The sequence below is a fragment of the Staurois parvus genome, unplaced genomic scaffold, assembly GCF_062004578.1.
Source record: "Staurois parvus isolate SC_StPar_1 unplaced genomic scaffold, SC_StPar_1.0 ptg002146l, whole genome shotgun sequence".
Lineage (NCBI taxonomy): Eukaryota > Metazoa > Chordata > Amphibia > Anura > Ranidae > Staurois > Staurois parvus.
Genome location: NW_028319942.1, coordinates 52,743 through 74,661, shown reverse-complemented (window position 1 = coordinate 74,661; position 21,919 = coordinate 52,743). Strand labels below are relative to the sequence as shown.

Here is a 21,919-nt window from a genome sequence, read left to right as displayed (position 1 = left end):
ATCTCCAATGCAACCAGACTGGTTGGTCTGATCGGCTGCTGTCCTGGCTGCTAATAGTCAGGTAAACAAAGAGCCAAAACCGGAAGTGACAAAATCCTCGTTGATTCCGGTTTCTGAGTTCACAGACAGGAAGGAACGTAGTCAGTTCCTCTCTCTGTAGTGCTGCCATCAAATGCAGCGCTACTGGGCTCTGTGATTGGACAGGAAAGCCCAGGAAAGGCGGTGGAGGGGGAGGGGTGGGAACCTCCTTCCATTGCACAAAGAAGTGATTTAGGCAGAAGTCATTCAAGTGGCTGAACTCAGAGCATAGCAGGCTGCAAATGTTGATACCGGGATGATGATGTAGCTGCAGGCATCATCCCGGTATAACCAAGAAACTCAAGGACATCCATGGACATCCTTGGGCAGAAAGTGGTTCAAGTTATTGAGAACAGACGCTGAGCCCAGCCTGCGGCAATGTGAATCGTTGTGACTGTAATGCACCTTAGACATAGAATTGGCATCCGATACACAAAGACAGCCATACAGATCTTTTCTTGTTAAGTTTATTGGCATCATTGTCATCTTTACAGAAGAGTCCAGCCTACGCAGTATTATGTAGACTGTCCGGGAGGAAGAAAAAACAAAACAAAAAAACATAGAAAAAAAAAAAAAAAGGCAGAAGTGCTATATGGAAGCAAGCCACAAATGCAAAAACAGACATTGGGAGAGCTCAAATGGCAAGGGGGGGGGGGGGGGGGATTCATAGCAATAGTCTGATCTGCAGTACAGCGGGTGAGGAGGAAGAGGAGGATGAGGGTTTAATACTACGTTACCTGCTATTGGAGAAGACGGGGGGGGGGGGGAAAAATATATATATACACCCCAGACTGGGAAGAGCACTCATTCTACAGGATACCTGGGGAAACCTATCCCCCCCCCCCCCCCCAGGGAGAGCTTAGCAAAATATCCCCTGCAGACAAGGCATGATTATAAAAAGGGAAAGGATAAAATGCCACCCTACGACCTCTGAAAGCACCGCTACACGTTGCAGCCAGATGCATCTTCTCATGATCAGAATTGGAAGAGAACGATATCTAGGGATGTGCATACAGTTGTTTCAGATGTTTTTAGGAAACTGTCCAAGAGTGAAACACTTCCCAATTGCAGAGGAGAGCAGCTTGGAGGTATAAAGCCCTCAGCTTACGAAGTTCAGATTAGGACCCAGCCCATGATGAAGTCAGTCGTGCTTATGAGTATATACAGCAGCGTGGTTGTTGGGAGAAGCTATACATAGCAGCTTGGTTTCTAGTGGGAAAACTGTTATATATTCGCTCATGTAACTGTAAAGTCATCTGTCAGTACAAGTGATGTAAGGTAAGGGCTCAGATTTCACACAGTCCTCAGCTCTCCCCTAAAGCTTAAAGTCCAAATGAACCCTCAAAGTTAACATGACCTAATACATTAGAGGTGTTTAAAAATGAACTGTAAGACATTGAAAGTAGTCACAGCCTGAAAAGAAAAGCCTGTTCCCTGCCAGCATTACACCAAATGGAACCCTTGCTGTGTGTGTTGATGCAATGGTCTCTGCAGAATTTCTATAAAGTCGAACACAATCATTTGCAACCAGCAAAGCTCATGCTCCCCTCTGAAGAGCTCTAGATCTAATACAGGAGGCGGCTTGACAGGCCTCTGCAGGGTTATCACCATACAGTGAGCAATGGCCCTTCTCTGCAGCATGATGGCAGGGGACTGGCTATATAAATGAGGCTGTTGCTGGGACCATTGCAGAGAGACCACTGCTTCTGCAGAGAGCAATGGTCCCGGCTACAGCCTCAGTTATATAGCCAGTCCCCTGCCATCATGCTGCAGAGAAGGACCATTGCTCACTGTATGGTGATAACCCTGCAGATGCCTGAGATGACCCCTGCTTGGTTAAATCCAGAGCTCTTCAAAACTGCAATCAGCAAAGCTCAAGCTGCTTGCGGAGTCCAGACACGCTCTATAAAGTCAGATGTATACCTTTGCAGAGAGACCACTGCTGCTCCAGAGAGCAGACACTTTTCAGAGTCCAGACACTCTGCAAAGGTATAAATCTGACTTTGCAGAGAGACCACTGCTTCTCCAGAGAGCAGTCCAGACACTCTATAAAGTCAGATTTATACCTTTGCAGAGAGACCACTGCTTATGCAGAGAGCAAAGGTATAAATCTGACTTTATAGAGTGTCTGGACTCTGCAGAGAGACCACTGCTTCTCCAGAAAGCAGAGTCCAGACACTCTATAAAGTCAGATTTATACCTTTGCAATCAGCAAAGCTCAAGCTTCTTGCTGTTTGAAGAGCCTCTGCATGGTTCACACTGCCTCCAGCAGTCCTTCTCTGCAGGGAACAGGCTTTTCTTTTCAGGCTGTGGCTACTTTAAAAATGAACTATAAGACATTAAAACACCTTTTGTTTTGCTGCACCTAGAATGTATTTAGGTCATGTAAATGAGGCTGCTCTGTGTCGAAGCAGTGGTCTCTCTGCAGTGTCCCGACACACCCTCTGTTAGGTCAGATGTAAAGCTCTGCAATCAGCAAAACTCATGCTCCAGGCTGTTTAGAGAGCTCTAGATTGAACCCAGTGGGGGCATATCAGATTTGTGCATTGTTACCACTGCTTCCACACAGTGAGCACGGGTCCTTCTCTGCAGCATGCTAGCAGGGAAAAGCCTTTGCAACTCTGGCTGTGGCTGTTATTTTTTTATTTTTCTTAAAGAAAAGATTTTGAACACCTTTTGTTGTGATGGATTTGAAATGCATTTAGCAGATTGACAGTAAAAACATTCCTTTGGGATTTAAAGGAACCTAGTCATGTGAAAAACCTGCATGTTGCCACGGCAGACCTCCATGAGAGAAAAAAAAAAAAAAAAAAAAAAAGGCTACTCATGTGACTATTATACTGGTCCTGGCCAATCTATTTTGAGGCACTTACCCTGCTGCATGTATAGAGCATTGGGCATTCTGAATTGCCTCAATGCATACCCAATTCCAGGTCAGAGACTAAGGCCGGCCATACATTTTACAATTTTCTTTAGAAAATTGCTTTAGATTTACCAAAAACCATATAATATGAGGTCAAACCTAATCAACACTTTCAATTGTATCCAATTAAGCAGGCCCTTGCACTACATAGTTCAAGGTAAATCTAAAAGAAATTGGGCAGAAATTGAACAGAAAATTGTATAGTGTATGGCCAGCCTTAAAGCGTGGATGCGAGGGGAGCCAAATGACAGCCAGCCAACTAATATGAGGTCAGCAGCAGCAGCCTACACTTCCTTCTCACTACAGGTTTCTGTTAAAGAGTCCGGGGCTGACAGTCACCAAAGAGCCATTCCTCCAAGTAACTGGGAAGAGGTTAACTCTTTCCAGGAAAGCCTTTTCTTCAACTGGGCCCACGACTTAATACACATACTGGAACATATATTGAAGTCCAATAATGCGCACCACAGACCTAACTGTAGTCACAAAGGAGCTAAAGAAAGCTCATCTAGTGAAATGAAAAGAAAAAAAAAATAAAGCACTTTTATCTGACTCTTTTAAAAAACCGTAGCAGTCTCCTTCCTACAGTCCAGGCAACTAATTCGAACTCGGATCACCATTCACGTCCGAAAACGGCTACAGCAGTCAAGGAGTCTGGTGTGTTTTAGCCGTCGCCAAAACTTTCTACTTGGCTTAAAAGCTGCAGGTTTTTCTTTTCTGGCTGAAGATTTGCAGGCCAAGCACGCAATAGAACAAATGTCCTTAACTGTCTAAATACCTGTGCTTCAATACTTAAATCGAAAAAGAAAAAAAAAAAATTCTTACACTAATTTATACATTTTAATTGGTTGCATATATTAACATGTACTATATGATTTTCACTTTTTTTTTTTTCGCCCTAAAGAAGCATTACATAATAAATGGAGTCTGTAAAAGTAATGATTAGTTTAAAAGTAAACAAGCAATAACAGATACATACAAAACTCAAAAACCTAGTTGAGACCGGGTGCTGAGCTTGCAAAGGAGAATGGCAGACGTGGGCAACTCAAGACGCCTTCGCTACCGATGAAGGAAGGCCTGGTGTACACACTGGCTTCGACTTGTGCAAGAGCAGTGGGTACAGCAAGTTTTTACAAAGCATTTCTGTAGATTTCAGCAAGTAGGAGTATGTTGAAGACAAATTTGAGTGAAAGTGCTGTCGCTTTAAAATCACGGTCACACCGGCATGCCATTCCGCACACCCGGGAAGAGATGCACTGCTGTTACAAGCATCAACATGCAGGCAGTCCCATTCATTTCTTTTGGGATTCAGCAGCTGTATGGACACAGTCCCTGGTCCCAATTTGACAGCTATGCGGGTGCATGTCCCCGAACGCAGTGTACGTTCAGGGTCGCGCATCTGCACAGCTGTCAAAATGGGACCAGGGACTGTGTCCATACAGCTGCTGAATCCCAAAAGAAATGAAAGGTATTACCTGCATGGAGATGCTCGGAACAGCTGTGCCCTTCTCATGAGTATACAGACCGATATGCCCATGTGAACGGGACCTAAGCAAGCCCCCTAGCCATTCTCAATCTGTTTTAAGTAGCACTGTAGCCTAACAACTTGTTTAAAGTGACAGGACTACCAATCAGATTTGTTTAATCTGCCTGAAGGGTTTTTTTTTTTTTTTTAAATCTTTAACAAGGCTGCTCAGAGATTACCGGAAACATTGCAATTGCTTGCGGTACACAGAGCTCCTATACAAACCTTTTCCTGTGTGGACAAGGCCTAGAAAATCTTAGCATACTGCACCAGCAGCGGAGTGGCCACAGGTTACCTACCTCCACCTATCGTAGGATATGCAGCCTGTTTAGAGCCTTCAACGGGACACGGAACAATTAAAAAGGATTATTTAAGTTCATGGAATAGGTTAATCATACACAAAACTGTAAAAAGAAAAAAAAAAAAAAGTCACAAAGAAAACCTGTCTCTCCGCAAGACACAAAAAGTAAGTCATGTTCAAACAAACAGTATTTAATGTTAACCACTTTGTGTTGCCAACGGGGCCTGCAAAGCCAAGGCTTGTAGGCCGCTTGGCTACACAGGGGTTAACCCGACATAGTCGAGTAGTCCACAGGGAAGTGGGGTGAGAAAAATGGCTGTTCTGCTTATAATACAAGTGTTTCGGTTTTTTTTTTTTTTTTGCTTTTTTTTTTTTTTTGGACCGGTGCCTGGGAGCTGGAGAGGGTGCAGGAGATTAATATTTATTCCTTGACACTCTGGGCAGGGAAGAGAGAGGGTTTCGTGTTCGAAGGCCTAAGTGTGATATCTGTTAGTGAAGGGCTCTGCCGTCCTCTCCCTCAGCAGCTGCAGGTCTCCGCCGAGCCCTTTGCCCGGTCGTTCTTGTCCAGTTTAATGGGCTCTGGGAATTCGTTGTAGAGCTCCACCTCTGTTTCCTAGGAGGGAAAAAAAAAAGGAAAAAATTAGAACATGTTGAATTCTGCAAAGGCCACACAGATTTTCCTTTACAGTGAACCTGTAATCATCAGTAGCAATACAACTGATCCACTAACACCCAATTCTCCTTTCCTTGGCCTCCCTTCTGCTACATTGAGCTGCTGGGAGCGAATCTCCATTACTTCAGGATTTAGGGATCATGTGACTTACACCCCTTCTCTTAAAGCGGAGCTCCACCCAAAAAGGGAAGCTTCGCTTTAAGAACTCCTCCCCATTAAGGATTGGCACCTTTGGAGGCACGTGACAGGTCCCAGAAGACTACAGGACCATTCATGAAGCGCAGCGCTTCTTGTGCATGCGCAGTGGGTACCTGGCTGTGAAGCCGCAAGCTATCACAGGCGGGTGCCCACACTGAAGATGTCGGCCTCCTGGATGGCTGGTGAAACTGGCTGCGGGGGACCCACCGCGGGACCGAGGGACAGGTAAGTGGCTGTTTTTTTTTTAAAAAGTCGACAGCTACAGTTTTTGTAGCTGCTGACTTATTTTTTGACAGGGCGAGTGGAACTCCGCTTTAAGTGACAGTGATGATGATTAGCCCAGCCATGTCACATGGGGGTGAGGAGAGTCCTTTGCCCTGTGATGTCTGATCTTACACTGGGCTGCTTCTCAGCATTCCTGGTGGCAAGGAAGCAAAAGGAAAGTATTAGATGCTCCAAGCATACATTTTTTTTCATGTGCCCATAAGGAACAAAAGTAGAGGTTCAAAGCATAGGATCACTTTGAAAATGGGCAACACTAAACATTCAATAAAAGTGCAAATATTCAATAGAGAAGATGGGACTTTCAGGGTGCATGGACATGAATACAAAACATATTAAAAAGTTATATAATTTTTATTTTGTATTTTTGTAAAAAAATACAAAAAGGAAAAAAATACAGAACCATAAAAACAATTTCAGTACTAAGAGTAAAAACGGAGATTCAAACTTGGTTATGTAATTGTAGTTACTCCCTACATGTTTCGCCCTATAATGCACTAATAAAAGTGCATTTGGAAAGGCAACAAGATATATTACCTACATTAAAAGCACAAAAACATCTCACAAATATTCCATGTTGTGTGCACCATAGGCCATTGCAAACACAGTTATTAACATTTCAAAAAGTTGTAGCGCCATCATCAGTGTGCAGGACAGAGAGCAGAGCTGTGGGAGCGGCCCAAAAGCCCCACCCACTAAAGGCTGCATACTATAAAAAGGGGTGGATACGGGATTGGTCACCCTGCACAAGTAGAGAGCAGAAGCGAGTGGTCTTTATTACAAGTAGCTCTGGAGTGGTTTCAAATTATTGCACAGATCTGAAAGAAATAACGAACACCAAGATTCAACTACAAAAAAGATTTGTGTAACCTGGATGTCAGTTATAAAAGGAAACGCTCACCTTTTAACAAAAAATAAATGCACAATTTTTTGCAGGCACAAAAAAAAAAAAAAAAAAAAAAAGGTGCATTCAATTTGTTGTTTCTGGAGCCTCTAAAGCATTGGACCAGCGATCAGCAGATTGCTGGTGCCATGCGTGTCTCCTGCAGTGTCTCCTTATGAGCAGACGGTTACACCGACAGGAAGAATCAATGAATTATCACTGCACTCCTTAGTGTCACGGTAGTTCATCAAAAACAAGCAGATAGCCGTAAAGGCTGTTGGATCTTGTAGTATTCTCATTCACAGAATACTGTGAATGAGTGACATGGCCAAGTCGGCGGAGCTCCGTTTGGCCACTTTTTTAAAAACAAACTTTGTGATTGCTAGCAGGGGGGAAGGTCATGGGGTGGAATCCTCTGCTGTCACACCGGGGGATCAGGGGCAGGATAGGGTCTTGTTACGAAAAGTGAACTGTTCCTTCATGACAGCCATTCAAGCTCTGATAACTGTTGATCCTGCCAGCAAAGCCCAAAGTCATGCAGTTTCCTGTAATGGGGTGACACATAGGCTGTGCCTGCTTGCATGGCAATTGGATTAAAATACAAAACTCAGGAGGCACGGCTATTAGCATTGTCACTGCTGGCTCCCAAGCCTGTAGCTTGTCAGTCAGCAACTGGCAACATCTTGCCCTGCCTATTGCAGTCTGGATTGGAAGCCTCTGTACCTAAAACCATCCCACTGCGAGGCGCAGTGTCAGGCAGATGAGGTGTGTAAGGCCTCATTTACACGAGTGTACCAATCTGCATGACTGTGCGAAGGGCCGTCTTCAGTTGCCCATGTATGCACAGGTGTTCTATGCAGGGGCGCGTAGGCAGCCTGTTGAAATCAATGACAGGAGGCCAGCTGCATGGACCCCCATGCGCAAAGTGTAGATCCCTTAGAGTCTGAGCACTGTGTCCTAACCCATGCATTGGACCCGCACAGATGTGCAGTCTGGGATGTGCATGATGGTCCGTACAGCTAGCCACTTGTCATTAATTTCAGCAGGCTACCTGCAAGAACATCCATGCATCCCAGGTTGCTTAAGACAACCCTTTGCATGGGCATATGGATCAGTATGCTGTGTGAATGAGGTTTAACCACTTCCCGTCCGGCACATGTATATAAATGGCCGTACGGGGGCAGCATAGGAGCGGGTTGCTGCTCATAAACGGCGCCCGCTATTTTAGCCTGTGTGCGCTCCCTGGGAGCATGCGGCACTGCAATCCGGTGCCCGCTGTGTCCGGAGGACACAGTGGAACACCGATCGCTGTACGGGACCTCTGTGAGGTCCTGATCATGTGATCATTGATTGGTCAATCAGTGATCACATGGAGTAGTAAGCAAGATGTCACTTCTGCCATCATTACTACTTGTGAAATCTGTGGATAATCACAGAGATCACATGGTACAGGGCTATTAACAGCCTTGTACCATGTGACAAGCTGTGACCAATCACAGCGCTCACAGTATTTCACAATGGCTGCAAGAATGCAGCCAGAGAGAAAATGATAGCTTTTACAGCCTTTATGGGTGTAAAAGCAATCAGTGTAAAAAAACAAAAGAAAGAAAATCTTCATCACCCCCCACAAGTAGTAGTGTCATCATGGTGATATGGTGACACTGTACTGCTAGGGTGACAGAATGTTAAAAAAAAAATTTAATAAGTTTGAAAAATTATAATTTTTGGTTCTAAACCAATTTGGGTTATGTTTTTTACTAAAATAACTGAATAAAATTTGGCCAAGATTTATGAAGAAAGATTTGCAAAATTTTATAAGAAAAAAAAAACTTTCAACATTTTTGGACTTTCATTTATACAGCAAAAAAATAAAAATCCCAGTGGTGAATAAATACCACCAAAATAAAGTTTTATCTGTCTCAAAAATTTTTTAAATTCAAATGGGTACAGTGTTGCATGACCGCACAATTGTCAAAGTGTGATAGCTCTGAAAGCTGAAAACTGGCCTGGACAGGAAGGGGGTAAAAGTGTCCTGACTTGAAGTGGTTAAAAGCATGCCCCTCAAAAAAAATTTAATATTGCAGCTTACCGATCCTTAGATGTGGTGGCTGCATTAGTTTTGGGGGGGTTTTTTAGCCTTATTCCCTTCATTTTTACCTAGTGATCCTTCGAAACACACTTTTGTGGCTACACTCACTTCTCCACTACACCTGAAGGGAGTCATGGTTATCTAACAGGCTGGACTTTGAATATGTCTGCCTTTATCTCCATTATCTGGTGGACTGATGGGACTAGACTTTTACACACAAGATGGGATGTGCGGTTTCTTTTCCACTAACAGGAAGTTTCAAAGACGCTGCTTTTCTGGCAGGATCAAGGTGTTCTGTATTTGCTGAAAATGTTCTTTGTTTGAAGAGAATAAAAAGTAATGCAGCCACTACATCTAAGGGTCAGTAATCTACAATATATTACATTTTAGTTTTTGGGGTTTGCTATACTGCAAGTTCAGTTCAAGGCGCATGAAATCAACTCTAGGCTGCAGTGTGAGAAATCTGCCAAATTCAGGAAAGGTGCCTCTTCCTATAGAGAGCAACTGCGGCACTTAAAAATGGTGCAGTTAAAAGCGGAGTTCCACTCCCGCTGTCAAAAAATAAAAGTCAGCAGCTACAAAAACCGTAGCTGCCGACTTTTAAAAAACAGCCACTTACCTGTCCCTCTGTCCCGCGGTGTCCCTCCCGCAGCTTCACCGGCCTTCCTGTATTCCAGGATGCTGGCATCTTCAGTGTGGGCACCGATAGCTTGCGGCTTCACAGACGGGCACCCACTGCTCATGCGCAAGTAGCACTGCGCTTCATGAATGGTCCTGTAGTCTTCTGGGACCTGTCACGTGTCCCAGGAGACTACAGGGAGGGAGGACACCTTCCGCTCCGATCGCCTAGGCGATCGGAGCGGAAGTGGGAGCGGGTACCTGTCAAATTCGGGTACCCGCTCCCCCCAACTTCCCAAAGGTGCCAATCCTTAATGGGGAGCAGTCCTTAAAGCGGAACTTCCCCTTTTGGGTGGAGCTCCGCTTTAATATCTCAGTACATTCTCCATAATTGTGCCATTTTCACTTTGCAGCGGAACTCCAACTGTCTAGAATGACTGCATCAGAGAGGATACAAAAAAAATCCTGATCACCTCAGTCTTCGTCATTATGGCCTCAGCCGCTGCATACCAATTTGTACACATCAGCTGCCTCTGTCTCTTGATGGATATACAAGATTGTGTTGTAATACGTTTAAAGTGCATCAGAATCCTGCAATCGATAATCTCAAGCTGATGTAATAAGTGGGTGTTTTAAGGAATTACAAAGTTGTCCAAAACCATCAAATGGGAAGTGAAGACGTTTACTTCAATACTGTGCTGGTCATTCCAAAGAATTAACCACCTGCCAACCGCTCACAGTAAATATACCGCAAGTGGGCAGCCGGTACAAGATCATCAATGTACACACGAGTTGCTGGTTTGGGGTGCGCATGTGTGCGCCCTCTGCCGACCTGTGCTAAGACTGTATACGGCATGCGTTTGGCAGCACATTTCAGCCAACGATTTCAGCTGAAACCTGCTAATCATAGAGTTCTGTGCACATAGATGATAAAACTTGCTGTTTTTATCCCTGAAATGCAGGGAGAAAAAAAAAATAAAAAAATCAGCCAGATCAGAGAGTCAAGCTATGGTCACAACGCTGCATTTTAAAAATCACATGATTTGTGTGCAATTTCAACGCGATTTCTGAAGACGTCACCACGCATCTGACCATCATTACGGCGAGTACTGACGGAGTGTGATAACACTCCTACGAGGCTGATCCTTACCGCAATCTGTGGTTTAATTGCATTACAGGCGTGATTATTATTTGAATAATGTGAGTGCATTATGGGAGCTTATTAAAGATTGTTTTTACATACCTTGGATAAGGCACCATATTTTCATTCCTTTTTTCCTATGGGTCATATGAGGATACATTGAGCATTGGAGTGAGGAGAGGCTCTAGGAGGGAGAAATCCTTATACCTATACAGGCTCAGAAGAGAAGCCACATGACCCCAGCTATATAACCATAAGCAGCTTAAAGGAGAGTATATTACTATCATTTTTTTCTCTGCTGAACTATATATATTTTTTTGCACAATTTGCACACTGGACATTATTATTATTATTACATCGAGTTTATATAGCGCCAAAGGGTTTGCTCAGCGCTGTACAATAGGGGGGGGGGACAATACATGGCACAGTACAACAACAACAAACAACGTACAAGGGGTAAGAGGGCCCTACTCTTTCGAGATTATGAATTTATTTATTTTTAATTAGTTATTTATATTGCAAAATTATCACAATTGGATTTAAATATTTATTTATATATGTTTTTTTATTTTTGATGATACATTGTGTGAATATAATTTGATTTATTTTGGTGATGCAGTTTATAAGTTGATATTCTCACAGTATATATTATTAATAAGTTACTTTTTTTGCATATTTTATTGACACGGTAGTATTATAGCGCGGTAATTACTAATTGATGTTCTGAAGACTTTATTGCTACTTGTGAAGATTTTCAACGATTTCTTGTAATTTGCAGTGCGATTTCTAGTATACTCTATGTATGTGAAATCGTAACGAAACTGCAGAAAAAAGTAATGCAGGAACTACTTTGGAAATCTCACTGCAGCAGATCGCACATGTCAAGCCACTGACTTAACCTACAAATAAAAATTTTAAATATTGTAGCTTAGATTTGGTGGCCACATTAATCTCTATTCAGGCTAAGAACTTTTTCCAGCAAGTAAGGAAAATAACTATATATAACAAAACCACACCCAATTAAAGTGTAATCACCCAAAATCTTGAAAATTCAAGGATCACTAAGAATTGGTGGATTACAAGAAGACTGCATTAGGGTATATGGAGGATTGGGATGGACTATTACTAATTATAATTATTTCATTTGGTTGGACACTGATATTTTTATTAATATTAGTTTTGTTAATTCAGAGACATTATTGCTTTTTCCTATGGAAAATAACTGTTGCTCTTGCCAAGAATGTCAAATCCTTGTCACTTCATGTGTGATGAAAAGAAAAAACGCAAACTTTGAAATGACTAGTCCCATCTGCCACGGCACCCGCGATCCCCATCTGCCACGGCACCCGCGATCCCCAACTGTCACGGCACCCGCGATCCCCAACTGTCACAGTGCTCATCCACAGCCAGTGTTTCTGCAGAGTACTGGCCACACACTAACGGGATTCACATAACTGGCAGGTTTGTATGCAGCCATAGCATAGAGCAGGCATGTCCAAAGTCCGGCCCGCGGGCCATTTACGGCCCGGGGGTCAGTTTAATACGGCCCTCCAACAGCCCTCCCTGCTCTGTGTAATGTGGCCCTCCCTTCTATGGCAGACAGTCTTCTGCTTGAGAGCAGAGGGCAGTGCGCATGCCTGACTGCGGCGCGTTCCCCCTGATCTGTGTAAATGCGGCTGTCGCACGGCCCTCCCTTCTGTGGCAGACAGTCTTCTGCTTGAGAGCAGTGCGCGTGCGTGACTGCGCCGCGCTGGGAGCGACAGAGGGCGGTGACGTCAGGGCCGGGCTTCCAGCGTGAAGTGCGTTTCTCTTCCCCTCCCGGCTGCCGAGCAGAGACTTCAGCTCCAGCTACCTTTTTCACCCTTCACATTAGTGCAGGTAAGTTTTTTTAAAATTTATTTTCAATACATTGTGAAAACTCAGCTGTCAGTTGATCTTAATGTTATGAAATGAAAAGTATGTCGTTTGCAATTAACTTGGCATAAAATAATTTATTTGCATTTAATTGTAATGGTTCAAAGAATGTTTGGAAAAATGTTCGGCCCTCCACCATGTTCACTTCATCCAATCTGGCCCTCTTTGAAAAAAGTTTGGACACCCCTGGCATAGAGTGTTGCTGTGTTCATAAGCAGCATTTTGCTGCCTCTGAACGCAGAAAACTATCTGCACCCCATGGCCGTGTGATTGTAGGGGAAGTTTTTTTAAAAATATCAGAACAACTAGATGAGATCTGCTTAATGTTGACACTCTTCAAAGTGAAACACACACAAAGGCCAGCACACGCTTATTACCTGTTTAAGTGCGTTCCGTGCAATGGTCTGGAAAGCCTGCTCCACGTTTATAGCCTCTTTAGCACTGGTTTCAAAGTACGGGATGTTATTTTTGCTATGACACCAGACCTGTGATCGCTTTGTGGTGACCTGTGTGGAGAAGGCACAACAATGAAAAGATATTTTCTAACCATATGAGGTCTGCAAGCCCCAATCAATGAAATGCTTTATTGAGTTAGCCAATGAATACAAGCCAGGCTTTAACTGGCCAATGCCCCTCCTTTCAAAACTTGGCCAATTACGGCCCTTAGTAAAATCGGTTGTGTCTCAAAATGACTTCTGGAGCTCCCCTTTAACAGGCAGTAATGGGATTTAAAACAGGTTCCCTGACCTCTGTTGTTGCAGGTACCCCTCCTGCAATAACTGAGCAGCTCAGCTCCCCCCTCCCATCAGAGACTCATCACAGCTAACCTCATTTTCCCCTGCAAAAAATGACTTAGCATCTCAACTAATCTAGATTCCCCCCCACAGCCACACCCCTCTTTTTCCCCCCCACAGGTGACTAAACATCTCAGATCACCTCTCTTCCAGTGGTAACTCCTCAGTTCACCTCATTTATTCTTTCCAGCAGTAACTCTGCATCTCATCTTACCCCGATCCCCCTTCCTGCAGCAGCAACTCCTCGGCTCCCCCCTTCCACCAGCAACAACTCCTCGGCTCCCCCCTTCCACCAGCAACAACTCCTCGGCTCCCCCCTTCCACCTGCAACAACTCCTCGGCTCCCCCATTCCACCAGCAGCAATTCCTCCGCTCACCCGGCTCCCCCCTTCCACCAGCAGCAATTCCTCCGCTCACCCGGCTCCCCCCTTCCACCAGCAGCAATTCCTCAGCTCACCCGGCTCCCCCCTTCCACCAGCAGCAACTCCTCAGCTCACCCGGCTCCCCCCTTCCACCAGCAGCAACTCCTCAGCTCACCCGGCTCCCCCCTTCCACCAGCAGCAACTCCTCAGCTCACCCGGCTCCCCCCTTCCACCAGCAGCAACTCCTCCGCTCACCCGGCTCCCCCCTTCCACCAGCAGCAACTCCTCCGCTCACCCGGCTCCCCCCTTCCACCAGCAGCAACTCCTCCGCTCACCCGGCTCCCCCCTTCCACCAGCAGCAACTCCTCCGCTCCCCCCGCTCCCCCCTTCCACCAGCAGCAACTCCTCCGCTCCCCCCGCTCCCCCTTCCACCACCAGCAACTCCTCCGCTCACCCGGCTCCCCCCTTCCACCAGCAGCAACTCCTTCGCTCACCCGGCTCCCCCCTTCCACCAGCAGCAACTCCTTCGCTCACCCGGCTCCCCCCTTCCACCAGCAGCAACTCCTTCGCTCACCCCTTCCACCACCAGCAACTCCTTCGCTCCCCCTTCCACCACCAGCAACTCCTTCGCTCCCCCTTCCACCACCAGCAACTCCTCCGCTCCCCCTTCCACCACCAGCAACTCCTCCGCTCCCCCTTCCACCACCAGCAACTCCTCCGCTCCCCCTTCCACCACCAGCAACTCCTCCGCTCCCCCTTCCACCACCAGCAACTCCTCCGCTCCCCCTTCCACCACCAGCAACTCCTCCGCTCCCCCTTCCACCACCAGCAACTCCTCCGCTCCCCCTTCCACCACCAGCAACTCCTCCGCTCCCCCTTCCACCACCAGCAACTCCTCCGCTCCCCCTTCCACCACCAGCAACTCCTCCGCTCCCCCTTCCACCACCAGCAACTCCTCCGCTCCCCCTTCCACCACCAGCAACTCCTCCGCTCCCCCTTCCACCACCAGCAACTCCTCCGCTCCCCCTTCCACCACCAGCAACTCCTCCGCTCCCCCTTCCACCACCAGCAACTCCTCCGCTCCCCCTTCCACCACCAGCAACTCCTCCGCTCCCCCTTCCACCACCAGCAACTCCTCCGCTCCCCCTTCCACCACCAGCAACTCCTCCGCTCCCCCTTCCACCACCAGCAACTCCTCCGCTCCCCCTTCCACCACCAGCAACTCCTCCGCTCCCCCTTCCACCACCAGCAACTCCTCCGCTCCCCCTTCCACCAGCAACTCCTCCGCTCCCCCTTCCACCAGCAACTCCTCCGCTCCCCTTTCCACCAGCAACTCCCCAGCTCACCCCGCGCCCCCTTCCACCAGCAACTCTTTAGCTCACCCAGCCCCCACTCCCCCTTCCACCAGCAACTCTTTAGCTCACCCAGCCCCCACTCCCCCTTCCACCAGCAACTCCTCAGCTCACCCCACTCCCCCTTCCACCAGCAACTCCTCAGTTCACCCCACTCCCCTCTTCCAGCAGTGACTCTGCATCTCAGCCAGCCCACCCCACAGTGACTCTGCAGCTCAGCTCAATCTGCTCCCCCTCCCACTCAGAGCTCCTTGCAATTGACAAAAAAAAAAAAAAAAATTCTTACTTGTCTGTTTTCGAGGTCTATCTTGTTTCCCAGAACAACAAAAGGGAAGTTTTCAGGGTCTCGTGGACTGGCCTGAATAAGGAATTCATCTCTCCAGCTGTCCAAGGTTTTGAAAGTGTTGGGCGCAGTGACATCGAACACCAAAACGCAGCAGTCCGCCCCTCGGTAGAAGGCCACACCAAGTGACTGGAATCGCTCTTGTCCAGCTGTGTCCCATATCTAGAGGGGGAGAGAACAAACCTATATGACCATCTTACTTAAAGCTGAACGCTAGGTAAATATTAGGACAAAGATTAAATTGGCTCTGCATGAATACATTGTCAAACGTATTTTCAAAATGCAATATATGGGTGCAAACTGCTAATAGGAGGAACAGCAAGGAAATGCTGTGCTGCGGCTTCTTTTACTGTCCAGTCACAGGCTGTGAAGGAAGGGGGAGACCCGTAAGGCCCCAGAGGAAGGCTCTGAGGAAGAGGCAAGTCCTCGAAACGCGTCAACCTTTTGGATGTTTATACTCCCTATTGCGGACTGTTACTCAGCACGGTGTTGATCCAGCTGTTCTTTATGATGTGCCTTGACTATATTGTCGTTTGTGAGTACAACACATACTTTATTATTTTTGATGGTAATGCACTAGGAATGTACGCCCTCTGTTTTTTCTTTCCTCATTCAGTATATTTGGATTTCCCCGGTCCATTTGAGGGCAGCAAGGTGTGCATGTTCCAGTACATTCCTTATGTGGTTGTAGCCTGCATCGAGTCCATCCCCAAGCACAGGAGCATTTGTGTTTGTCTAGGCCAGTGTTTCTCAACTCCAGTCCTCATGGACCCCCAACAGGTCATGTTTTCAGGATTTCCCTCAAATGAGACAGCTGTGGTAATTACTAAGGCAGTGAAACTGATCAAGTCACCTGTGCAAAATAATGGAAATCCTGAAAACATGACCTGTTGGGGGTCCATGAGGACTGGAATTGAGAAACACTGGTCTAGGCCCAGATGCCAGGAGGCCACACATTTGCGTTCAGCCGGCGTGAAGAGGTAAAAAAGCACTGCTACAATCTGAAGAATGAAATTGCTTTAAGGCTCCTGCACACGGCCAGCTGGGACCGCACAAGTCCCCGGTCAGGAGCCACGTACAACTGACCTTAGACATAAATGGCTTTACACGGGTAAATGCGCAAACATGCATGCATACAGACACAAAACCCCAAAGAAGTCTGTGTCCAGGGTTTTACGCCTGTATGCATGCACATGTATGTGAGTAAGGGAGCATACCCGTGTACAGCCATTGAGTTCTATAGGCAGCTGTATGTAACAAATATGGGGGGGACCATGCCCAAAGTTTTACACTGTACGGCCCCAGGTGAGATCCTAAAATGTCAGTAAACCTAAAAGCTTACATACAACTACTTTGTTTTACTGTCTTTACTAAACATTCATTTGTCCATGCTTGCCATTCATTATTCTGGTGTCTACATTTGGTGATCCTGCCAGCCCCAGGCCGTTACCCTTTAGCAGTACTATACCTGCATTGTGACCAGCCGGTCATCCACCATCACCTCCTTGGTCAGAAAGTCAGCCCCAATTGTGGCTTTGTACTGGTTAGTAAATTTCTTATTAACATACTGGTTCATAAGAGAAGTCTTGCCAACCCTGCAGCAGGACAAAAAAAAAAAAAAAAAAAAAAAAAATTGTTAGCAAGTGAAGGACTGTGTCTAAATCAAAAATCATGGATTACCACACATCATCCCAATCCCCTTCCGGATCATCCCAATCCCCAAAGACATAACAAGGGAGGGGTCCCATCAATGACAGATGATCCTGGTATACTGGATACTAAGATTATATTCAGCAGCACCACCTACAGGTGTGACTTGGTACTTCAACTGCATGACAAACACTTGGAACTGAAGAGTACAGCGACTTGGAGTAGTAAACAACAGCAGCCAATCGCACAGCTGACAGTGGTCAGATCACTTATAAGATTGATTGGTTGCTATTTAACTTCAATACCGGGTACCTTCACTCCCTTCCTGTCCAGGCCAATTTTCAGCGCTGACGCACTTTGAATGACAATTGCGCAGTCATGCAATACTGTACCCATATTCAATTTTTCATCTTTTTTTTTTTTTAGACAGATAAAGCATTTTTTTAATATATCTTTTAATTGAATTTTCTTTAACCACTTCCAGTCCGGACACTTTTACCCCCTTCCAGCCCAGGCCAATTTTCAGATTTCAGCTCTCACACTTTGAATGACAATTGCGCGGTCATGCAACACCGTACCCATATGAATTTTTTAGCATTTGTTTGAGACAGATAAAGCTTTATTTTGGTGGTATTTATTTACCACTGCGATTTTTATTTTTTTTGCTATGTAAATTAAAAAATCCAAACATTTTGAAAAAAAGGGTTTTTCTTATAACATTTTACAAATAAATATTTCATCCTAAATCTTGGCCAACATTTATTACGTTATATTTTTATTAAAAAAAAACAAAAAAACCCCTCAAAATTAGTTTATAACCAAAAATTATAATTTTTAAACATTTTTTTCACTTTTTTTTTTACATACTGTCACCCTTGCAGTACAGTGACACCATGGTGACACTGTACTACTAGTAGGGGGTGATGAAGATTTTTTTTTTTTTTTTTTTACACTGATTGCTTTTACACTCATAAAGGCTGTAAAAACAATCATTTCTCCTTCTCTCTAGCTGCATTCTTGCAGCCATTGAGAACTACTGAGTGAGCTGTGGTTGGTCACACCTTGTCACATGGTACAAGGAAGTTGTGAATAGCCTTGTACCATGTGACCTATGTATTCATTCACAGATTTCACACGTAGTAAGCAATGTCGTCACAATTGACATCTTGCTTACTATTCTGCATGTGATTACTGATTGGCCAATCCCTGATCACGATAGGGACCTCACACAGAGGTCCCGTACGACAATCGCTGTGCCACTGTGTCCGGAGGACACAGCGGGCACCGGATCGTGGTGGGAGCGCGCACAAGCAGGGTGTGGGGAGGCAGTTTATAAATGGCCACCCGACCCTTCACTGCCACAGTCTGACCGTTTATATAGATTGGCCGAACGGGAGGTGGTTTAAAAAAAAAACCCATCATAAATTCTTAATGTGGTGGTTTAAAAAAAAAAAAAACACCACATTATAAAACCATCATAAATTCTTGTTACAAGATAAAAAAAAAAAAAAAAAACCCAGTGGAGATTAAATGCCACAGAAGAATGCTTTAATATCTTTCTAAATGAAAAAAAAAAAAAAAGACCAATAACGTGTATATATATGTGTGTGTATATATATATATATATATATATATATATATATATATATATATATATATATATATATATTTTACAGATTTTCTTTCAATTATAAAATTTAGTAAATTTCTCTTATTCACGGATATGCGCTGAGGCTGTACAGATAATCAGGGCACTGATGAGACTGCACTGATGACCAGTGCTCTGATTATCAGTGTAAACCAGCAATGGGCAAACTACGGCCCGGCGGACCTTTTAATCCGGCCCGCGGAGCTAGGCTCCCGCTAGGCTCCTCTCACAGTCCGCCCTGAAGACCGGTGTAGCATGAAAATCTGTCTCCTATGAGGATCTGTCCCCCGACGTATCTGCGCATGTGCCGGAGATCGCCGATCGGCTGCTAATGCCTGAAACTGGCACATGCGCAGATACGTCGAGGGGGACAGATCCTCATAGGAGACAGATTTTCATGCTACACCGGAACGGCGCGGGAACACGGCGAGAGGAACACGCGGAGCAAAGGTAAGTGAATTGACACAGGGGGGACTTGGGGACTTAATATGGGGGATGAATATGGGGAATGAATTACTATAGGGGGGATGAATTACTATATGGGGGACAAATTACTATATGGGGGACGAATTACTATATGGGGGACGAATTACTATATGGGGGACGAATTACTATATGGGGGACGAATTACTATATGGGGGACGAATTACTATATGGGGGACGAATTACTATATGGGGGACGAATTACTATATGGGGGACGAATTACTATATGGGGGACGAATTACTATATGGGGGACGAATTACTATATGGGGGACGAATTACTATATGGGGGACGAATTACTATATGGGGGACGAATTACTATATGGGGGACGAATTACTATATGGGGGACGAATTACTATATGGGGGACGAATTACTATATGGGGGACGAATTACTATATGGGGGACGAATTACTATATGGGGGACGAATTACTATATGGGGGACGAATTACTATATGGGGGACGAATTACTATATGGGGGACGAATTACTATATGGGGGACGAATTACTATATGGGGGACGAATTACTATATGGGGGACGAATTACTATATGGGGGACGAATTACTATATGGGGGACGAATTACTATATGGGGGACGAATTACTATATGGGGGACGAATTACTATATGGGGGACGAATTACTATATGGGGGACGAATTACTATATGGGGGACGAATTACTATATGGGGGACGAATTACTATATGGGGGACGAATTACTATATGGGGGACGAATTACTATACTTACTATGGGGGAATATTACTATACTTACTATGGATGACACATACACATCATTCATCTACTCTTGGTCCGGCCCCCGGGTCCAATATATGAACCCATTGCGTCCCTCAAGTCAAAATGTTTGCCCACCCCTGGTGTAAACCATGCACTGACACACACAGTGTGTGAGGAAAAGACTGCTGATAACTGAAGTTTGTTTACCATATGATCAGCTGTGTCCAATCACAGCTGATCACGTGTAAAGGGCCGCTGTGATTGGACATTTACCCAGATCTGTGATCAGCTGTGTCCAAAAGGACACAGCTGTCAAGAGTGCACCTTATGCAAACCCTTGGGGTGGGGTTCTGGAAGGACATCCATGGACGCCCTCCCAGAACAAGACAACAGCACTGTAGCCGTCTTTCAGCTATAGCCGGGTATTAAAGTGGTTATGGGAACCTGAAGAACAGAAATATGGGAGTAGCCATTCTGAAGGTGTAGTTTTGGGGGCAGTCACTGGCTGCACTACCTAGCGAGTCACTGACTACAAGTATACAGGATGAGAAAATGAGACTAATGACATCAGTGGCTGTATGCTTGTCTGATGTAATGGCACTGAAGTCAGGATCAATCGACAGTCCTAGGAGAAAAACAGGGTCACAACCTCAGTTTGGAATTCCCTGAAAATGGCAAGGTGGTGCTGCCAAGGTTACATTTTAAGGTTCGTTCACAGTTTCAAATACATCTGATTGGTGATCAGATATGAGAACCCCAGCAGGGGTTCCTGCAAACAGCTCCAAAAATTGAAAGCAATCCATGAATGAGTGGGCGCAATAAGCTGCGGGAGCTGGCAGCCTTCCATTGCTCTAGCAGCTAATAGAGGGAACCCCCCGCTGGGGTTTCTGCATCTAATCAAGTGGGTGCATTCAGAAGTCCAAATGCGCTCTAAGGCTGGATATGGATTATGCAATTTTCCTTCCTTCAACCATGGACTGAAAGAAAGAAAAATAGTTTGATTTCCCCATCAACAGTGTTGTCAGTCCCTCCCGCTGTATCTTTGTATTCTGACAGCAGTAGGTTTCCCTACCATTAGAATACAATGATCACTACCTGTGGCTATAGCTACACATAAGAAAACCTGACAGGTTAGTTATACTGAAGTCGATAGACTTCAGAACAACCAGCCTGCCCAAAGATGGACTGAAGTTCGGCCGATTCCTGCTGAACCAGAGAAATTCCGATCAGTCTTTGGCCAGGCAAGATATTAAATTGTAAGCTTCTGGTCTAGGACTGTATTAATGTTTCCAGTAATCTATAAGGTTCTACAGAATTTACTGCTAGAAAAATACATGGAATTTGCAGCCAAATGTATTTTCGCATTTTACACAGAAAACAGAAGCGCGTATCCAGCCAAGTGTTTGCTCGATGCAGAAAGGAAAGTATATGCTTTTCTGAAAAGCCACTTCCTGCCAACAAGCAGCTGATCATGGATTGGCAGAGACTGCACAGGCCAAACCTAAATAGTGCCAAGAGCGATCGGCCCATTTTGTTTCTTAGAAAATACAGAATTTTCGACAATAAATACCATATAGAGAAGGCGTAAATGTAGAGAAATGTGCTTTGCTTACCCAGAATCCCCCAGGATGATGACCTTCAGAAGCACTTTCTTTCTGGACGTCATCTTTCAAAAAAAAACTGAGGAGGAAAAAGGAGAACAAGTTATTAAATGACAAAACAAATCAACAGAGCAAAACGTACAGATCTGGGGAGGCTGGGGTGAGAAGTGAAGGTGCCACAGGGTAGTAATCCCTCAAAGACATGAACTTTGTTTTCTTCATAATGAACGATTAAAAATGTAGAGGCCTTGTAACCTATGGGAGATGTTTTCACAACTAAACTGACAAATGTAATCTTTGAGAACGTCTTTCTTCAGACAGTCACACATT

The 21,919-nt window shown here is 45.1% G+C and overlaps 1 protein-coding gene across 1 annotated transcript; it reads right to left on the bottom strand.

The window, feature by feature from the left end:
- Window positions 1-529: 529 nt before the first annotated feature.
- Window positions 530-21,668, bottom strand: RAB7A (RAB7A, member RAS oncogene family). The gene is made up of 5 exons (XM_089665212.1): window positions 21,602-21,668; window positions 16,942-17,068; window positions 15,417-15,635; window positions 13,000-13,128; window positions 530-5,437 (listed from the first exon to the last, which is right to left on the bottom strand). Exons 1-5 carry the CDS (start codon window positions 21,652-21,654, stop codon window positions 5,342-5,344), a joined length of 624 nt encoding a protein of 207 aa, XP_089521338.1. The 5' UTR covers window positions 21,655-21,668; the 3' UTR covers window positions 530-5,341.
- Window positions 21,669-21,919: the final 251 nt, after the last annotated feature.